The sequence below is a fragment of the Myxine glutinosa genome, chromosome 11 (assembly GCF_964187855.1).
Source record: "Myxine glutinosa chromosome 11, kmMyxGlut1.1, whole genome shotgun sequence".
NCBI classification, from domain to species: domain Eukaryota; kingdom Metazoa; phylum Chordata; class Myxini; order Myxiniformes; family Myxinidae; genus Myxine; species Myxine glutinosa.
This window is the reverse complement of record NC_136271.1, coordinates 110,994,782-111,011,608: the sequence shown is the minus strand read 5'-3', so window position 1 is coordinate 111,011,608 and position 16,827 is coordinate 110,994,782. Positions and strand designations below refer to the sequence as shown.

The 16,827-nt window shown below is 42.6% G+C and overlaps 1 protein-coding gene across 4 annotated transcripts in view; it reads left to right on the top strand.

Annotated features, from left to right (window-relative positions):
* The window catches only part of LOC137416802 (NUAK family SNF1-like kinase 1), a 40,378-nt gene extending 25,148 nt beyond the window's left edge, over positions 1-15,230 (top strand). For 2 of the 4 annotated variants that reach the window (XM_068102446.2, XM_078786997.1), the window contains exons 5-7: positions 4,805-4,924; positions 11,675-11,807; positions 11,989-15,230. In XM_068102446.2, coding sequence (XP_067958547.1) covers positions 4,805-4,924; positions 11,675-11,807; positions 11,989-12,869 — 1,134 coding nt within the window. In that variant the 3' untranslated portion in view covers positions 12,870-15,230. The remainder of the gene's footprint in view (positions 1-4,804; positions 4,925-11,674; positions 11,808-11,988) is intronic. The other 2 variants (XM_068102447.2, XM_068103748.2) reach the window with 2 other exon arrangements.
* The last annotated feature ends 1,597 nt before the right edge of the window (positions 15,231-16,827 follow it).

Genomic DNA, 16,827 nt, shown 5'->3' with positions numbered 1-16,827 from the left:
GGGACAGCCATAAAAATCCTATTTATTCCTATTTAACCCATATATGGGGTTAATAGGGACTATAAGTTGCTTTTTAAAAAACAAGAGAACACTTTCAACCCAAATATCAACAAATCAGTATGGTTATCAATTTTCAGCGAAAAAAGTTTCCGAACTTTTTTCAGTTTGTGTCCCTATTCACCTTGCTGTCCCTATTCACCCCATTTCATGGTACAGATATACGCCCATGATACTAAAATCTACGGCTCAGCAAATGACAGTAATGACTCTTCGGCCCTTCAGGATGACCGGGACGAGGTAGCAGAGTGGCCTCAGCGATGGCAATGTCCTTTCAACCTAGATAAATGCAAAACGCTTCATCTTGACAGAGATGCTGTCAAACGAGTGTTACATGTTGAATGGAATTGGGCTTGGAAATGTCGTTAAAGACAAATATCCTGCCATAACAATCGACAAAGACCTAACATTCCATCATCAAGTCTCCACAACAGTCACAAAGGCAAACCAGACACTTGGTCTAATAAAATGTACCTTCACAACCTTGAATGAAGTCACACTGCTGTTCAAGTCTCTGGTCCGACCTATCTTGGAGTACGCCAACTTGGCAAGGTATGTAGCAGACACTAACAAATTGGAGAAGGTACAGAGAAGGGCGACCAAATTAGTTCCTACCATACGTCATCTCCCCCGACCAAGAGACTGAGACACCTGTATATGTACTTACGAAGTTACAGACACAGGTGAGGTGGCATGATGCAGGTTTTCCAGATCATAAAAGGACTGGACCACATCAACTCCCACCACTTCTTCACTCCTGTAATTACTAACTCTACCAGAAGTCATCCCATGAAGCTGTTCAAGTTATACGCTACTTCTGAGAAGCGGTTTCTTCAGTTAAGGCGCGATCAAGGATTAGAACAGCCTCCCAACTTCTCCAGTGGAATCCACATCTGTAATAACCTTTAAAAATAACTTTTTGGCAAAGTGAAATCTTCACCTTGCACTGACTGCCAGCATGTGTTCCTTCATTGTTTAAAACCATCATGTACCAACCAACGCAAACCAACCAATACAGAAGTGTAGACCGGGATTCACCACAGGATATCATCCCATCAAATACATTGATGATGATAATGTTTCTCATGCAGAATATCACTCAAAATGGCTTAACACACTTGAAACTTGCATGTACTTTCTACGTTTCTCATGAAAAGCTAAGCCTGGTGTTGGCTTAACAGTTAACGTGGCTGGCTTAAGATATTGGAGTCTTGAGTTCAAGCCTCTGTTGACCGTTAAATAACATCAGGTGGGTTGACTCAGCCCGATTTATCCTTCCGAGGTCAGCAAAATGAGTACTAGCTTACTGGAAACAGGGGCACTGCATCAGCAGCACAGCCACACTCCCAGCAATTATGCAAAGGCGAATGAGGTATCCATTGAGATTGAAGCTAAAATTGTATATCATAAAATTTGGCACTTTTTAACATTTTTACTTTTACACGACCTTTTGTTGACCTTTTTGACTGGTAGCCAAAAGTTTGAACCAAATCAAGTTTCACCATTATATTGAAAAAAAGGAAAATTTGAACTTGTCATATGGATTTTTGGAAAATTTGATCAATTGACCTCAAGTTGACATTTTGCCACTATAAAGGACACCAAAGTGGTCACAGCACAGTTTGAGCCACTTCTATCAATCTACACATCATGACTTCCCTTCACGCCAAATGGCATGTTGGTATGCACTAATTTGCATGATTTCAGTGAAATTTGTTGCTCTCCGACCGCACCATGTCCATGGTACAAGAGGGTATTTATTATTTTGATTGCTGAAACGAAACAAATAGTGCAAATTTTTATACAAATAGTGCAAATTTTTAACCAAATTGTGCAATTTGTATACAAATAGTGCAGATTTTTATACAAATAGTGCAAATTTTTATTCAAATAGTGCAAATTTTTATACAAATAGTGCAAATTTTTATACAAATAGTGCAAGTTTTTAACCAAATTGTGCAATTTGTATACAAATAGTGCAAATTTTAATTCAAATAGTGCAAATTTTAAATCAAATAGTACAAACTTTTATACAGAGTGCAAATTTGTATAAAAATAGTGCGAGTTTTAAATGAAAGAGTGCAAATTTTAAATCAAATAGTGCAAATTTTTATACAGAGTGCAAATTTGTATAAAAATAGTGCGAGTTTTAAATGAAAGAGTGCAAATTTTAAATCAAATAGTGCAAATTTTTATACAAATAGTGCAAGTTTTAAATCAAATAGTGCAAACTTTTATACAGAGTGCAAATTTGTATAAAAATAGTGCGAGTTTTAAATGAAAGAGTGCAAATTTTAAATCAAATAGTGCAAATTTTTATACAAATAGTGCAAGTTTGAAATCAAATAGTGCAAACTTTTATACAGAGTGCAAATTTTTATACAAATAGTGCAAATTTTTATACAAATAGTGCAAATTTTTGTACAGGTGATCTATGGAGGGTCATTCTATGGGGGGGGGGGTTGACATTGCCCCCCAAAATAGGAATTTGCTTTTTCCTCTGAAACTACACACACTATTTCGATTAAACTTGACCACAATCGTCACCACCCATGCCATACCAAAGTTTGTTCACGGCATTAAAAAAAAATCTGCCCCTTTGGGGACCTACAGAGAGAGAGGGGGGGGGGGGGGTTCGCCCCACCCAAAATAGGTATTTGCTTTCTTCTCAGAAACTACACATGCAGTTTTGATGAAACTTCACCACAATCTGCACCACCCGTGCTGTACCAATGTTTGTTCAAGGCATTAGAAAAATAGGTGTCTGAAGAGGTATATGGGGTTGGGGGAGGAGGGGGGTTGCTCCCCAAAATAGTTTTTTTTGTTTGTTTAGTCTTATGATTCTGTTTGTATGATTCTACATGCTGCCCCGTCTTCTAGCAACCATTGAAATTGGTTTAAAATACCTTTAGTCAGTGCAGTATACTGTTTAATCTACCAGGTGAGCACCAGGGGTATTGCCCCTATGTTTACATTTGCCAGACTTAAATAGAGACTGTTTGGAATTTGGAAATCACCATGACATTTTAAAAAGCCCGTTAAATCATGAAGGTCTCTGAATTTAATTCAACAAGCACTTAAGACTTGCGAAACTGACACACACTTTACTTCTCAACATAGTTCCTGAGGATTCCGATGATTTTTTGGCACCTGTACATCCATGATCACAAGGTTGTAGTCGAGCTTTCTTCAGGGGTGTGAAGAGCCCAAGAACAAACCCTGATCTGGAAGATAAGTTCTGACTACGAGGACTGTGTTTAATTTTTGGAAATAACCAACAGCTGCTGGGCAAGAGCTGGGCACATGGTCCTGAGACTGTATGACATTGCTCTTGATCAGAATAGAGGGGGTGGAGAAGGAAGAATGTTCAATGTTCTGCTTTTTGAATAATATTTTGCACCTGAGCATTGCCAAGTGATGGGGCATTGTCATGGTGGAGATGAAAACCAGACTCTGCAAGTTCCAGTTATTTATTCTGCCTCGCCGACAAACAGTTGTTCCAATACTGTACCTCACGGTAACTGTTATAATAATAATAATAATTCATTTATTTTGTATAGCGCTTTTCAAGTAGCCCAAAGGCGCTTTGACAGAGTGGAAAACATAATGCATAACAATACATGAAAACCACAATTGCAAAAAGACAAGAATCAATAGGGAAATATTTAAAGCAAAAGGAGGGAGAAGGAGAAGAGATAGTCAGGGGTTAAATGCTGTGGGTTGAATGTTGAATGCAGTGTTGAACAGGTGGGTCTTTAGTGATGTTTTGAATGTGGTGAGTGAGGAGGAGTCTCTGATGGTGTGAGGTAGTGAGTTCCAGAGGGTGGGAGCAGCGATGGAGAAGGCCCTGTCCCCCAAGGATCTGAATTTGGTCCGGATGGAGGGGGTCAGGAGGTTGGTACCAGCAGAGCGGAGGTTGCGGGTGGGAGTGTGTCTGGAGAGGAGGTCAGCCAGGTAGGATGGGGCCAGGTTATGGAGGGCTTTGTATGTCGAGGAGGATTTTGTACTGGATTCTCTGGGGGATGGGGAGCCAGTGAAGCTTGTAAAGAACGGGGGTGATGTGGTCACGGGTCCAGTGTCAATTGTTCCTTTTGGAACACAATTGGTGCAAAAAATACCATGAGCACCTCAAATAATGACCATCATCTCACCTGATTCCTGTGCAAGAACCTTCTTTGTTGGATGCAAGTCTGAATGCTTCCCGTGTGTCCGACTGCCTTTTGGTTTCTGGATTTAAGAAGGGCATCCAGGTTTTTGCCCGTAATCACAAAGGTGTTCACAAACTGCCCACCACTCACCGAAATCCTGATGACTATTTACTGACCATGTCAAACAGCTCAAAATGGCTGATGTGGTCAGGAAAAGCAGATAGTGCAATGGTCACAGACCATATAGTATCTCAATGCATAGCATGGGCCGCATTTACAAAAGGCATTTTGGAGTTAGACCTGTGTAGAATAGCTAATCATGCGATGATCACCCGTTCAAAGTTAGTCGCCAATCACCGAAGAATGTTACGCGATCTCATATAATGCGTGATCAAAACCTAATCCCAAGCGTTTTAAATAACAAATAATTTTTCACGTCGGTTAGGGCATGTTTAAGGGTGCGTTTAAGGCCTTGAAACAAGCATTGCACGGCTTACAATTGGTAGTTTGCATGGGACGGTAAATATGGATGCTCGGAGTGCTTGAATTAGCTCAAGAGGCTAAATTCGCTCAACAATATTATTCTTGCTTTTCTGCAGATTGCCGACTTTGGATTCTCGAGCACATACAGCAAGGAAAGTCTACTGCACACATTTTGTGGAAGTCCACTCTACGCCGCTCCTGAGATCATTGCTGGCAAGCCTTATTACGGTCCTGAGGTTGGTGGATCGTAACGGAGGGTAAAATCCAATTTGCATCTGTGGTTTTGAATGTTGGCTTACTTGCGAGCATTTTAGGCTTATTTGATTACTTGATGTGAGATGCCTTTTTTTTTTTCTTTGTGTACAAGATCGAGGCTCGCGTAAGAGCTAAAAGCAGTCACAATAAAATAAAATATAGAATGATCGTTTTGAGGCCATTTTCCCCGCTAGAGCAGGGGTTAGCCTTGCGGGCCCCATGACAATCATGGTTCCCTGTTTGAGGCAATGTTTTTTTTTTTATGGCCGGATGCCCTTCCTGACGCCAACCCTGAGTCGCCTCTTACAATGCGCAGGGATACGGTGTACCTATTCTAAACCGGGGTACACACCGGGATCATTCATCCCAGCAAGCTGGTACTCAATTTGTCTACCTCGGAAGGATGACAGGCTGAGTCAACCCCCCCTGGCGTTAATTCAGCGATCGACCAGGATTCGAACCCAGGATCCTAGGATCCCAAGCTGGCACCCTAACTGCTAAGCCAACACCAGGCTAAGCCAACAAAAAAACAAAAAACGGACACACACGACATACAATAAAGGGAGCGATGGGGGGAGAGAGGGAAGCACACAAGTACAACAGCAGAGAACAGGGACATCGGAAGATCTGTGGGAGGGAGAGGCCTTGGGTGGGAGGGGGCAGAGGAAGGTGAGGAGGGAGGTGGGAGAGCTATAAAACACATGGACACTGCTAGGATTTCCAGGAAAGAAGTCGGTATTTAAAAAAAAAAAAAGTGGATCTGGGGGTGAATTAACGGGGGTAGAAGAGATCAAGGTTTTGGATGGGGGAAGATAAGAGATGGTGGTGAACAGCTGTTTTAAAGACCTGGAGAGAGGAGTGGGATTGAAGAGAGTGAGGGAGTTTGTTCCAGAGGCGGGAGAAAAGAGGAATGAAGGAGTGAAGGTGAGCAGAGAGTCTTGATTTTGGCAGTTTAACCATAAGAGGGTTGCAGGCAGATCTTGTGCGACCTGTAGGAATATTTGCGGGACAGAGCCCAGAGAGAGCTGGGGGAGCAAGGCCAGAGAGGAGTCGGTAGAAGACGGAAAGACCACCAGCCTGCCTGTGGTGAGTGAGTGATAGGCCCTCAGAGTTAGCTTCATCACGGGAGATTCCAATGATTCTGAAAGCTTTGGTTTCAACAGCGTGAAGCCGAGCTAGGTGTGAGGCAGGAGCACCGGCCCAGAGGGGAGAACAGTATTCCATTGAACTGCGGATGAAAGCCTTGTATGTGGTGAGGAGCTCAGGTGTGCCAAGGAAGGACTTCACACGACGGAGGATGCCCAGTTTGCCTTGGGAGTGATTGTGCAAGTTGTCTGTTACTTGTCAATTACACTTTTGGGTGGTTGGACCTTGTTTGATTAAACAAACAGCAGAAGCGTTTTGCTCCAATTTCTCAAGGCCTTGGTATATGCTCTCTGGCCTGCATGTGGCCTTTGTGTTCGGAGTTGGCCCTGGCAATTTGCCAATGAGATGGTTGTTTGAGCTGATTTTTGTAAGTTGTGTGTGACCATTATCACCGATACCTTGTGTAATCTGTACCACATTGTTATTGAGTGGTCTCGAATGGAAGTAGTGCATCACACCGGTTTGGGAATAGTAGGAGACGACACTACACTACACTACACTACACTTTGCGCACCCCAAGAAAAGTGGGGAAGTTGCTGCAGTCCTTTTGCTTAAGTATTAGGGTAGATAAATTATGGATTGTTCAGCAATGGAGGCACTGAGCAACCATGCGATACAGAAGATCTTGTGAACACCGTCACATCACGGTGTCTCTGTCGTAGTCGTTGTTGTTGTTGTTATTGTCGCTATGTGCGCCCATGTACCCTTACACAAACCTTTCTTCCTTTTTTTGTGTCACAAACCTTCCCGGGAGTTCCCTGAATCCACCGTCGTTGGTTTCATTGAAATCCGTTAATCTATTCTTAAGTTACACATAATAATAAGTTCTCAAGTTAATAAACACGACAGACAGAGAGACACGGCTCCTTTTATGATATACGTATAGATGGTCTGAAGGAGTGGCGGCCCAACCTTGGCCTGGTATAATTGATGGTAGTCTGGATGAATCATTTGTAGGTTGTTAAAAGTGATTCTGTGTGGTGTTGAAAGGTTGTATCAGTGAGTGGTTTTAGTGTGTTGATTTTGCGGTTAGCCTTGGCAGTGAGTTGATCTGTGTGTTGTGTAAAAGCCATCTGGGTAATGTTTGACGTCTGTTGAGTGAAAGTTGTTGATTGAAGAGGGTAATGGCTGGATGTGCATTGGATTAATGTCTGTCTGGTGTGACAAAGGTTACAAAAGATTGGGATGGAGATGAAGTCATGCGATTCAGTGTGAACCAATTTTCAAGATTGTAGAGATATTGCTGGAGGGTGTTGGTACCTTGGCCAAAATTGGAATGCTGTGAGGAAATGGTTCGATCATCTGCATATGATAGAAGTAGTAGATCTACCTGAGGGGTTGGAAGGTCATGGAGGGATTGCATTGAGGAGTGAGGGAGATGGGATAGAGCTTTGTGGGATGCCTTTCGGAAGACGTCTTAAGGAAGAGAGGGTTTGGTAATTGTTTATTTGAGCTCGATGACTGGACAGAAGTTTGCCATCATTTCTTATTGTTGGTGTGCATGTTCGTGTTGAGAATTTTCCCTATGGGAATATGGCGGTGTACGGTGTCAAAAGCTTTATTCATGTGTATTGCCGTAGAACAGGTCACAGTGAGGGGTTTTATGTTGAAGCCATCTGCAATGTATTGTGTTAATGTTGAGAGATGAGTTCATTGTAGCGGATGGAAGCCATGCTGCGATGGGGCTGAAGGAATAAATGGAGAGATGTTATTTAGGATGAGTCTTTGCAGTATTATGCTTGGGTTGCATAAGAGAGAGAGATGGGCCGATTTGATGCTGGGTTATTGGTAATAATACAAGATGAGGTGCTGGGAATTATTTATTTTTAAAGTGATTATTCATAATTGAGAGATAGGGCCAAAAACGATATGTAATATCCGGCTTATCAATGGGATACAAAACGTAAACTGTTCAGCCTGACAGAGGTATGCGCTCTAACGAGTGCAGTTCTAGTTCCTCTTGTGAAGTTGAGATTAGAATGTTTTGCTGCTGCATCTATTGCATTGAATGCAAGGAAGTCAGAATTTGTTAAAGCTTGTTTTATGTTTTGCATGAAGGTAGGCCTGTTGGCTTTGTTAAAGTTGGTATGAGTTTTTCTGTAATCTTTCGGAATGGATATGGGATTGAGTTGATGTATGATGATGATTGGTGGGTGATCAGATGGAAGTTTGGAAATAGTGTGTCAAGATGTGGTAGTCTTGAGCATAGAAGAGCATCGAGTTATATCAGGAGGTGTGGGATAGTCCTAGGTGTGGAGAAGGAGTCTAATGGGTGAGTTGCAATCATTAAGTATATTTAAATGGTCTCGTTCTGCAATTAGTGTACCTCTTGTGTTAACCAAAATGGGTCTTTTGCATTGAGATCCCCTCTGATTATTAAATCAGGGATATTTTGTGAATTGGTAAGTTGGGGTTGGTATCTTGGTGAACACAAGCTGGGTGGGGAATTGATAATGTTTGATGATGTAAATGTTGATCATGTTTCTTTGGATTTTCCCAATTTGTGGAAAAAGACAAACAAGTACAGATACATTCAAAGTAAACCGCCCCCATGCCAAATAAATAAATGACATCCTCCAGTGCGGCACATAGAGACGGTATTCGGAGAGAGAGGTTACAATAATTGATTCATTAATTGCATAATTAAAATATATAAATAAAAACCGTAAAATAATTTCTTAATCAATTGGCTAATAGCATACCTCACCCACCAGTGTTTCATCCAAAGCTGTAACTTTTTGAAAATTAATTAAATAAACCATTAATCAAAAAAATTAAATAGATAATTGATTGACTAATCAATAAATATTAATCGATTAATCAATAAATCAAAAATATCCTTTCTAGCCAAATCATTTGGTCACTGTTGTGTCCGAATATCAGCTTCCTAGCTCAAAAGGTGCCTGAGATATTGGCCAGATGAGAAAGGAAATAAATAAGTATTTAATTTATCGATAATAATAATTAATTCATCAATTAATTGATTAATCAATAAACAAAAATACAGTTTTTGCCAAAGTACTTGCTCACTATTGTGCCCAAATGTCAGCTTCCAAGCTCAAAGGATGGCTGAGATATCGCCCGGACAAACAAACAAACAAACAACCGGAGTGAAAACAGAGTACTCCCTTTCAGCACGTGTCATCGCCGGGCCACCTTCCGTGCCTGGCGATGACATCATGCAGCGCCTGGGGATGGAATAGGAAAGGAGCGGTGTACAAAAAAAAAATCATGTTTCTGAAGGAAAAAATATGCACTTATATAAAAGTATCCTTCTGATGAATTCCTTCTATGATGCATGTTGTCACTGAGGTTTGTTTATCAAACTCTCTTAGAAATGGAACTGCCTTTGACATGCCTTCACTGAGTGCCATGTGATCCTTTGCTCAATTAAATGTAATCCTAAAGTTGCTGCCCCCACCAATCCTCTGAGGAATAGGGTTAGTTTCCTCTGAGGAACCCTTCTCATGTCCTTTTTACAAGAATACGTGGGATAAGGTATTCCATGAACCCTCTATTTTTTTAATGATGCCTCCACCGATGAAAGCATTATATTGTCGTGTCCCCGGGGTTAAGACCCCAAGAGGACGAATGGCCAAAACGAGCTTTAACTCCAAGGCGTATACCCAACTTGGCAGTGGTGACACACACGGGAAGGTTCGAGGTCTTACCTGATCGGGAACACACGCAGGGGTTATCTGATCCCCACAGACACAGAAACGGGACAGCAAAATCCACAATACAAGAAAAGTAAGATTCGACAAATAACGATTTGATTAAATTAAATGTAAGTAACAATCAATGAAATGTGAGGTAAAACTAAAATTCCTAAATCGAGACGTCTCCATTCAGACTCATATACAAAGGGAAAACGAGAGTAAAAATAAAATCCCTTTTCTAATCGGCTGAACACAGCTAGGCGTCCCCAAATGGCTGGAAAGGCTGATGGTCGTCGCCTCAAACCACCGCGCGGGAAATGCACAAAATGGCGCAGAATGGCGCCCACAGCCAGCCGCCGGCATGAGGCAAGCGGGCAGGATCCCTCTTTGTTTCACTCGCGACCCCTCCTTCTCCGCAGGGCACCACCGTCAACCAACACCTCCTCCTTCCACGTTGCAAACAGTCCCAAATCCCCGACACGTCTCCTCACCAGCGCACCCGAAAACACAGCGTACGCTCACGACGAGAGCCAGAACGAGAGAGAGCAAGATGGCGTGACCGCGTCCTTTTTCCTTCACTCTCGAATCTTCCACAATGACGTCACACTCTGTCCAATCACCGAGCACTGCTCAATCATGAAGGCCGGGGTGTGGCCTCCCCGCCACGAGGGCGAAGTTTAATCTCCTTCCAGAATGTTCGGACGACGTCGTTGGCCGTGAGGCGGGGCTTGCATGCCGATCGGCAAATGTGCCGGGTTTGTCGGACCTGGCGGCGTTGTGAGCGAATGAGTCCATTTACAGTGCGATCATTGTCGTTATTGAGCCTTTGATTTCCTGGCTGACCGAATGTAAAAAGAACATTTGGGAAAACCCACAGGGAGACAATCACTTATAGGGGAATTTAACCTTACAGACCCTATAATTTATTAGCACAACTCCACTCCTCCGTGTGGAGACACCTATATGATCTTACCCGGACAATTGGGCTAACATAATTTACATCGAGGTGGCTTCGCGGCATACGGAGCATTCTAAACCTACACGATTCGATCTTGACTTAGGTATTTCATCGCTACCCCAAAACACAACAATATTTTCAGGTTATCCGTCCGGCTGTCCATGCATCCGTGATAGGTTTTCTTTACCGCAATAACTTAAGAATGGCTGAAGGAATCTAAGTCAATCTTGGTACAAGTATGCTTAATGATGCAAAGATGAACTGCTTAGATTATGGGTCAAGAGGTCAAAAGTCAGAGGTCAGAGGTCCAGTTAGGTAAAAAGACTGTTACCGTGCTAACTTGTGAACCAGTAATAGGATTTTGACCAAACTGGGTACAAGCATATATTATGATGCAAAGATGAACTGATTACATTTCACCCAGAAAGGTCAAAGGTCATGTCAGGTAAAATGTGATACTTGAGAACAGCTGAAAGGATTTAAATCAAACTTGGTACAAGTATTATAATGATGTAATAATGTGGGGGGAAGACATGTTTGTCAACCTCGCAACGTCGAAGAGTACCTTCCCAGTTTAACTTCAGTTCAGGAATGTTAAAATAAATAAATAAGCGACTAAAAAGGCAATTACAATTGCTAATTCCACTGGAAATGATGCTTTGGTGAAGGGATTTGTGAAGGACAACTGAATTTTTTGTATAGCTTGTGCTCAATTGACTTAGAACATTAAGTTCCTCTATTTCACACTCAACTAGATAGTGACTCAAGCCAATGCTTTTTGTATCTAATTTTGTAATTAGATAAGCCAAGTATCTAATTTTGTTTTGTGAAAGGCCTTTACCTGACCAGTAGGCCCAGTTTGCATTTGCTGCTCCATTTTAAAATTCCACATTGCTCCATCAGGTTCCTCACGAAGGTTTTGGTTCCTGGTGGTAACTAATTCAAAGCGTCCATGTGCCGTTTGACAGGTTGACTGTTGGTCCCTGGGTGTTATTCTTTATGCGCTGGTGTACGGTTTTCTGCCTTTCATCGCAGAAGACTACAGGACCCTCTTGCAGCAAATTTCCCATGGAGAATACAGTGAACCAGATGACAAATCGAGTAAGAAAAAGATCACAGCATGACAGCTTGGGATGTGGACAAATCGAAATTGCTTATTTTTTACCAAGCCTATTTGTTTTTAGTTTAAATTTTGGTTGGAGCACTGTTTTCAAAATTTTAATATACATTCATATGTATAGCCAAACCAATGGTCTCCTCGGTACCCCATCCCTCCCTCCAGTGGCGAGTGATCTCATTGGCTGGCTGCTTTGCGTTTCCCCAGAGGATCGTGCCACAGCAGAGAATGTGGTGCATCACCCCTGGGTAAACCAGGGCTACAAGGAGCTAGCCTGTGACTGTCAGAGTCGTCCGCATGGTACACCGCTTCTGCATAACCTATCGAGGCAAGGTGTACAAAACAGCCATGCCACATGGTCCAGAGGTTTAAATAACCACAGCTCGCTTCGCAAATCAAAGCGGGCAAGCGACGTTCGAGTGAAGTTTTGGAAAGACTGTGAAGGTCCAACTCCCAAAGGTATCCTCAAGAACAGTGTAAACGGATGTGATAAAGACCAAGCACTTAAGAACAAAGTGCCAGAACACAGGGGAAGTGTTTATCCTCAACAATTTCAAAACAGTACAGCTAAAGCACCACGCAAAGGTATCTTGAAGAAAGGGTCACCTGGAGCCAAGTCGGGATGTTCCACTTCAGATGAGCGCTTGGAATCCAAGGAAACGAACACTGCAGCAAATGATTTTGGGCAGGGTGATGATAAATTTATTGGCAGCCGTAGGTGTAGCTACGGAGATCTTTACAGCAGCGAGTCATTTAAAAAGAAAAACAAGAGACCTTCTTTGTCACTTAATAATTTAGTTGACGAGGTAGAGATAGAGGGAGCAGGCTTTTTGAAAGGAAGCATGGACAGTATTTTGTCTTGCGAGTCATTTGAAGTTCTGGATTTGCCCCCAAAGGACTTGGCACGTCTAGCTGGGCGTAGGCGGCGGTGCCATGCTGCCCGCAGTCGGATACGCTCATCCACTTCTATGGAGGACCTTCTATTGCCCTCAAGCAGTGTTACTGTTCGCCACTCTGCTGAAGACCTAAAGAGCCCAGAACCATGATATGGAGATGTGGCAGCTGCATCGTGGATGGAAGGAAGGTGGTATCCTTTGCTATGCCTGAAGCATGTCTTGCAGTTACAATGGTGTTGTCGACTTTCAAAAAGACATTTGGATTCATAATGACCGTTGACATCTTTTTTTTTTTTGTGAGTGCATTATTGGACTTGTTCTACATTGGTATTTTACATTTTTATTTATTTGATTTCATTCAAAAGTGGGAGGCGCAGGGTCTTCGTGCTACGATACCACATCAGCATCTCACAAATTCCTACCTGCTCACTTGTCCTCTAAGCCATACATTTTCTTTGGATGCCCCTCTCAACCAATCTCCAATCTCTAAGAACTGATCTAATACTTTCAAAACCCATATAACTCTCCTATAGCCACCATTCCTGAAAATGTTGCACTTGCAAAGTGGCATATTCAAACTGTGTCAAATTTTGACTTGTTAAAAATTTAAAAAAATGTAATCGGAAAAATCCTTCAACAGTGAGTTGCGCATCCTTGGGCCCATGCAACTCTTCAAACTCCTCAGTCATGGTTGTTCGAAAACTGGAACTTCTCACGTTGTCCACAAAAGGCAGTTTGTTGGACATCGTATAGTGTTCCAGGATATTTCCTCTCAAACCCACTCGTGATAACCTCCTTTCTCTCCACCTGCCATTTGGCAATGCTTTCCACAGCCAGGGGGACACAATGGTCACGTGAGTGCAGGGTCCTTCAGCATTACAAACCAGTTTGGTTTCTCTTTAGCAATTTCCTTTTCCGTCCAAGATTCTCGAGACAAGGATTGGTGAACATTTAACACAACTGAAATGGCGTTCGCCACTCGATGTGTTTTGTGGATTTTAAACGTGTTCAAAGCACTGAAACTGCTCTTCTTCACTTAAGTAATGGCGCTCCTTGTTTGCCCGAACTCTATTCCAGTTACTTCTTTTCTTGGATCTGCCACACAGCTTGGATCTGCCATCTGCCACACATACCGTTGATGATATTCTTCTTGGACAACTCTCATCTCACCTTGTGCTCTCAGGACTGGTTTGCACAAGTTCCAGATCTTGTTTGAGTAACCCCCTCAACCCAACCATTCCCAAATCTACATTCACTGTGCACCTTCATTTTTTATTTCCATCTGGGTAATCTCTTGCATCGATTGATCCTCTCTTCCCTCGGTCCTTTAAGTTGGTGACGCACCACGCACCATCTTTGCACCTATGACCCTTCTATTCTCATTTGACTTTTTCCCCTCTGGCCACCTGTAACCTTTATCTTGGGTTGGATTTCACCTGTTGAATTGTCACAGGTGTCTGTGTGCTGCTTATTTTCATTTGTCGTATTGTCCATCTGCCTTTTTGTATTTGAAGGGGACGGACTGTGTGTCCCTTTGCTCTTTTTGCCTTTCCATCTGCTCTGTTGTGTGATGGCATGTCTTCCTTTGGCATGTAGCTCCTCCCTGACCCTTGACCTCTTGTAAATATAAATGCTCAAACGTTTTTTTCACTTCACACCTATGCCTTCGATTGTTACCATTACTCAAGGCTCAGTAACTTGGTTTCCTCTTTTACTCAATTTGGCACCTTCCTCTTGGAGATGTTTTTTGCAGATATGTCAGTTTTCTCTATGACATGAATCTCTTATGGAAATATAATTGGTGGTGGATGCTGTGCAGCCTGTGGGTGCTGGTTCCATCATTTTCTGGGGTGCGGCTGCCGCTGATGGATTGCCTCTCAATAACCAGTCATCTGGTACTTGTATAGCTGACCTCAGAAGGACGACAGGCTGAGTCAACCCATCTAGTGTTATTTAACGACATGACTCTTATTTCATCACTGGCCTTTGACCCCTAACTTTCTGCCACTCATGTGTGATGTCTTTTTTCCCCCTCTGATCCTTTTGTCAATCTTTGTATCAGTCCGAACCATCTGCCTTCCAGCTCCTGCACTCACCGATATTTCCCTCTACAAAAAACAACAATTCTTGAGTATAATTAATTTTTACATCAAGCCTGACTTGTTACATTTAAATCTTGGGCAAAGCAAGAGGAAGAAACGATAGCACCCACAAAGTGAGCCTGTTATGGCATGACCCATCACCACCACATGCACCACACCACACCTGATGTATCTCGCACCACAACATATTTAATACTGCACCACACCTGTATTCATAAATACCAGTAATATTCCTTCTGGATCTATGCAGACCTCATGGCCCGACGGATTGGTTAAAATTAGGCTTCTATCATTACAGTCTTATAAACAATATGTTCATCACTGTCTGTCTATTTGTGACAATAATCATCACACTATCTTATCCATGCCTTGATTATCATGTGATGTAATAAATGTGTGGTTGTTTTTATCAGGTGGTGTTTGGTTTGTAGTTTTGTGGTTAACTGTGATTTCATTACCTAGAGATATTTTTCATCATCCATCATCATTTAGTTTATTTTCAAATCATGTCAACCATTCTGGAGTTACACCAAGATATTGAGCAATGTAGGTTTCAACGTCAATGAAGAGCGACGTCATATTTGGGGAAAAACCAACATTGCCAACAAAGAACTGGTCAGCAACCCCACAGAGGAGCCCCCAGGTTTAACCTCCCCTTTAACCCCCCAAAAACAATGAACCACACGAAACCGCATCTCCACTCTCCATCATCACATCTCCACAAGTGGAAATCCGAGGATAGCTCTGCATGCAACTGTGGACACCCATACCTAGCTGGCCATGACATCATGAACAACAGACTCAAGGTAATCTACATGACCACACACAGCACTTCCACTTGCCTGTCCAATTTGGACCTGAACCTGTGAGCTTCTATTTACCATTTGCAAGATTATTTCAATCAACCCGACGAGTTAGTTTTATTTCTAACTGCACGTACAATTTCCACGAGCCTTGAAAATGAAATGTTGAAAATAAAAAAAATATCTCCTTGGGGGACTTACGGTTATTAGCCCCCATTGGACTTAGTCCGAAACGGAGGCTTATTCCCCCATTTTTTCTGAGAATCCGGCTGGGGAACACTATTAACTATGAGACATTAATGTTCTGATGTATCATACTAAGTTTGGTCCATACCGGTCATGTCGTTTGTGAGGAAAATATGTTTTAGTGAATCAGAGGGATTAGTGAAGGGAGCCGTGACCCCCTTTCCAGGGGAGATTCGGTCACGTGAAGAAAAACTTAAGGTTAGGGCCTGGTCACGATGCCGCATGCCCAGTTGGGTCTGGATCTGGTTTGTAGTTTCTGAGAAGAAGATTTCTGAATGAAATACCAATATTTGAGGCAAACCACCCCTTTCACCTCCTTAAAATAAGTGGATCATATTGGGGAGCACAACCCTATGAGACTTTACTGTCCTGATGTATGGCACCAAATTTGGTCCGTATCACTTAGATAGCTGTGCAGATGTTTTAGTGCAAATGGATTTGGGGAGGGAGCCCATAGCCCCCCTTTCTCGGGGAGATACATACGGTCAAGGGGAGTACAACTTAAGGTTATGGCAATATGGCATGGTCCTGATGCTTCGTGGTGAGTTTGGTCTGGATCTGTCTGGCAGTTTCTAAGAAGACTTTTGGGTTAAATATCAATATTTGGGGCAAAACCCCCCTTAATAGGGGGCGAATCCGGCTGGGGAGCACAACCCCACGAGACCTTGCTGTACTGATGCATCGTACCAAATTTGGTCCATAATCGGTCGGTTAGTTTGTGAGAAGATGTTTTAGTCAAATGTTAACGGACGTACGGGCACCGGAACCCACCCTATGAGGTTATTTTGGAGAAATTCTCTGGAATAACAAAAACATCTTCCAGAACTCTGATGGAGTCTCCTGCTGGTCAAGTGTTCTGTTCTTTTTACGAAGGGACAAGCGGTCTTGTGGTAAGGAACACACCATGAGGGAGAGGGTGAAGGGATGCTCACCATTGCTTTTCCACTGACAGTCATG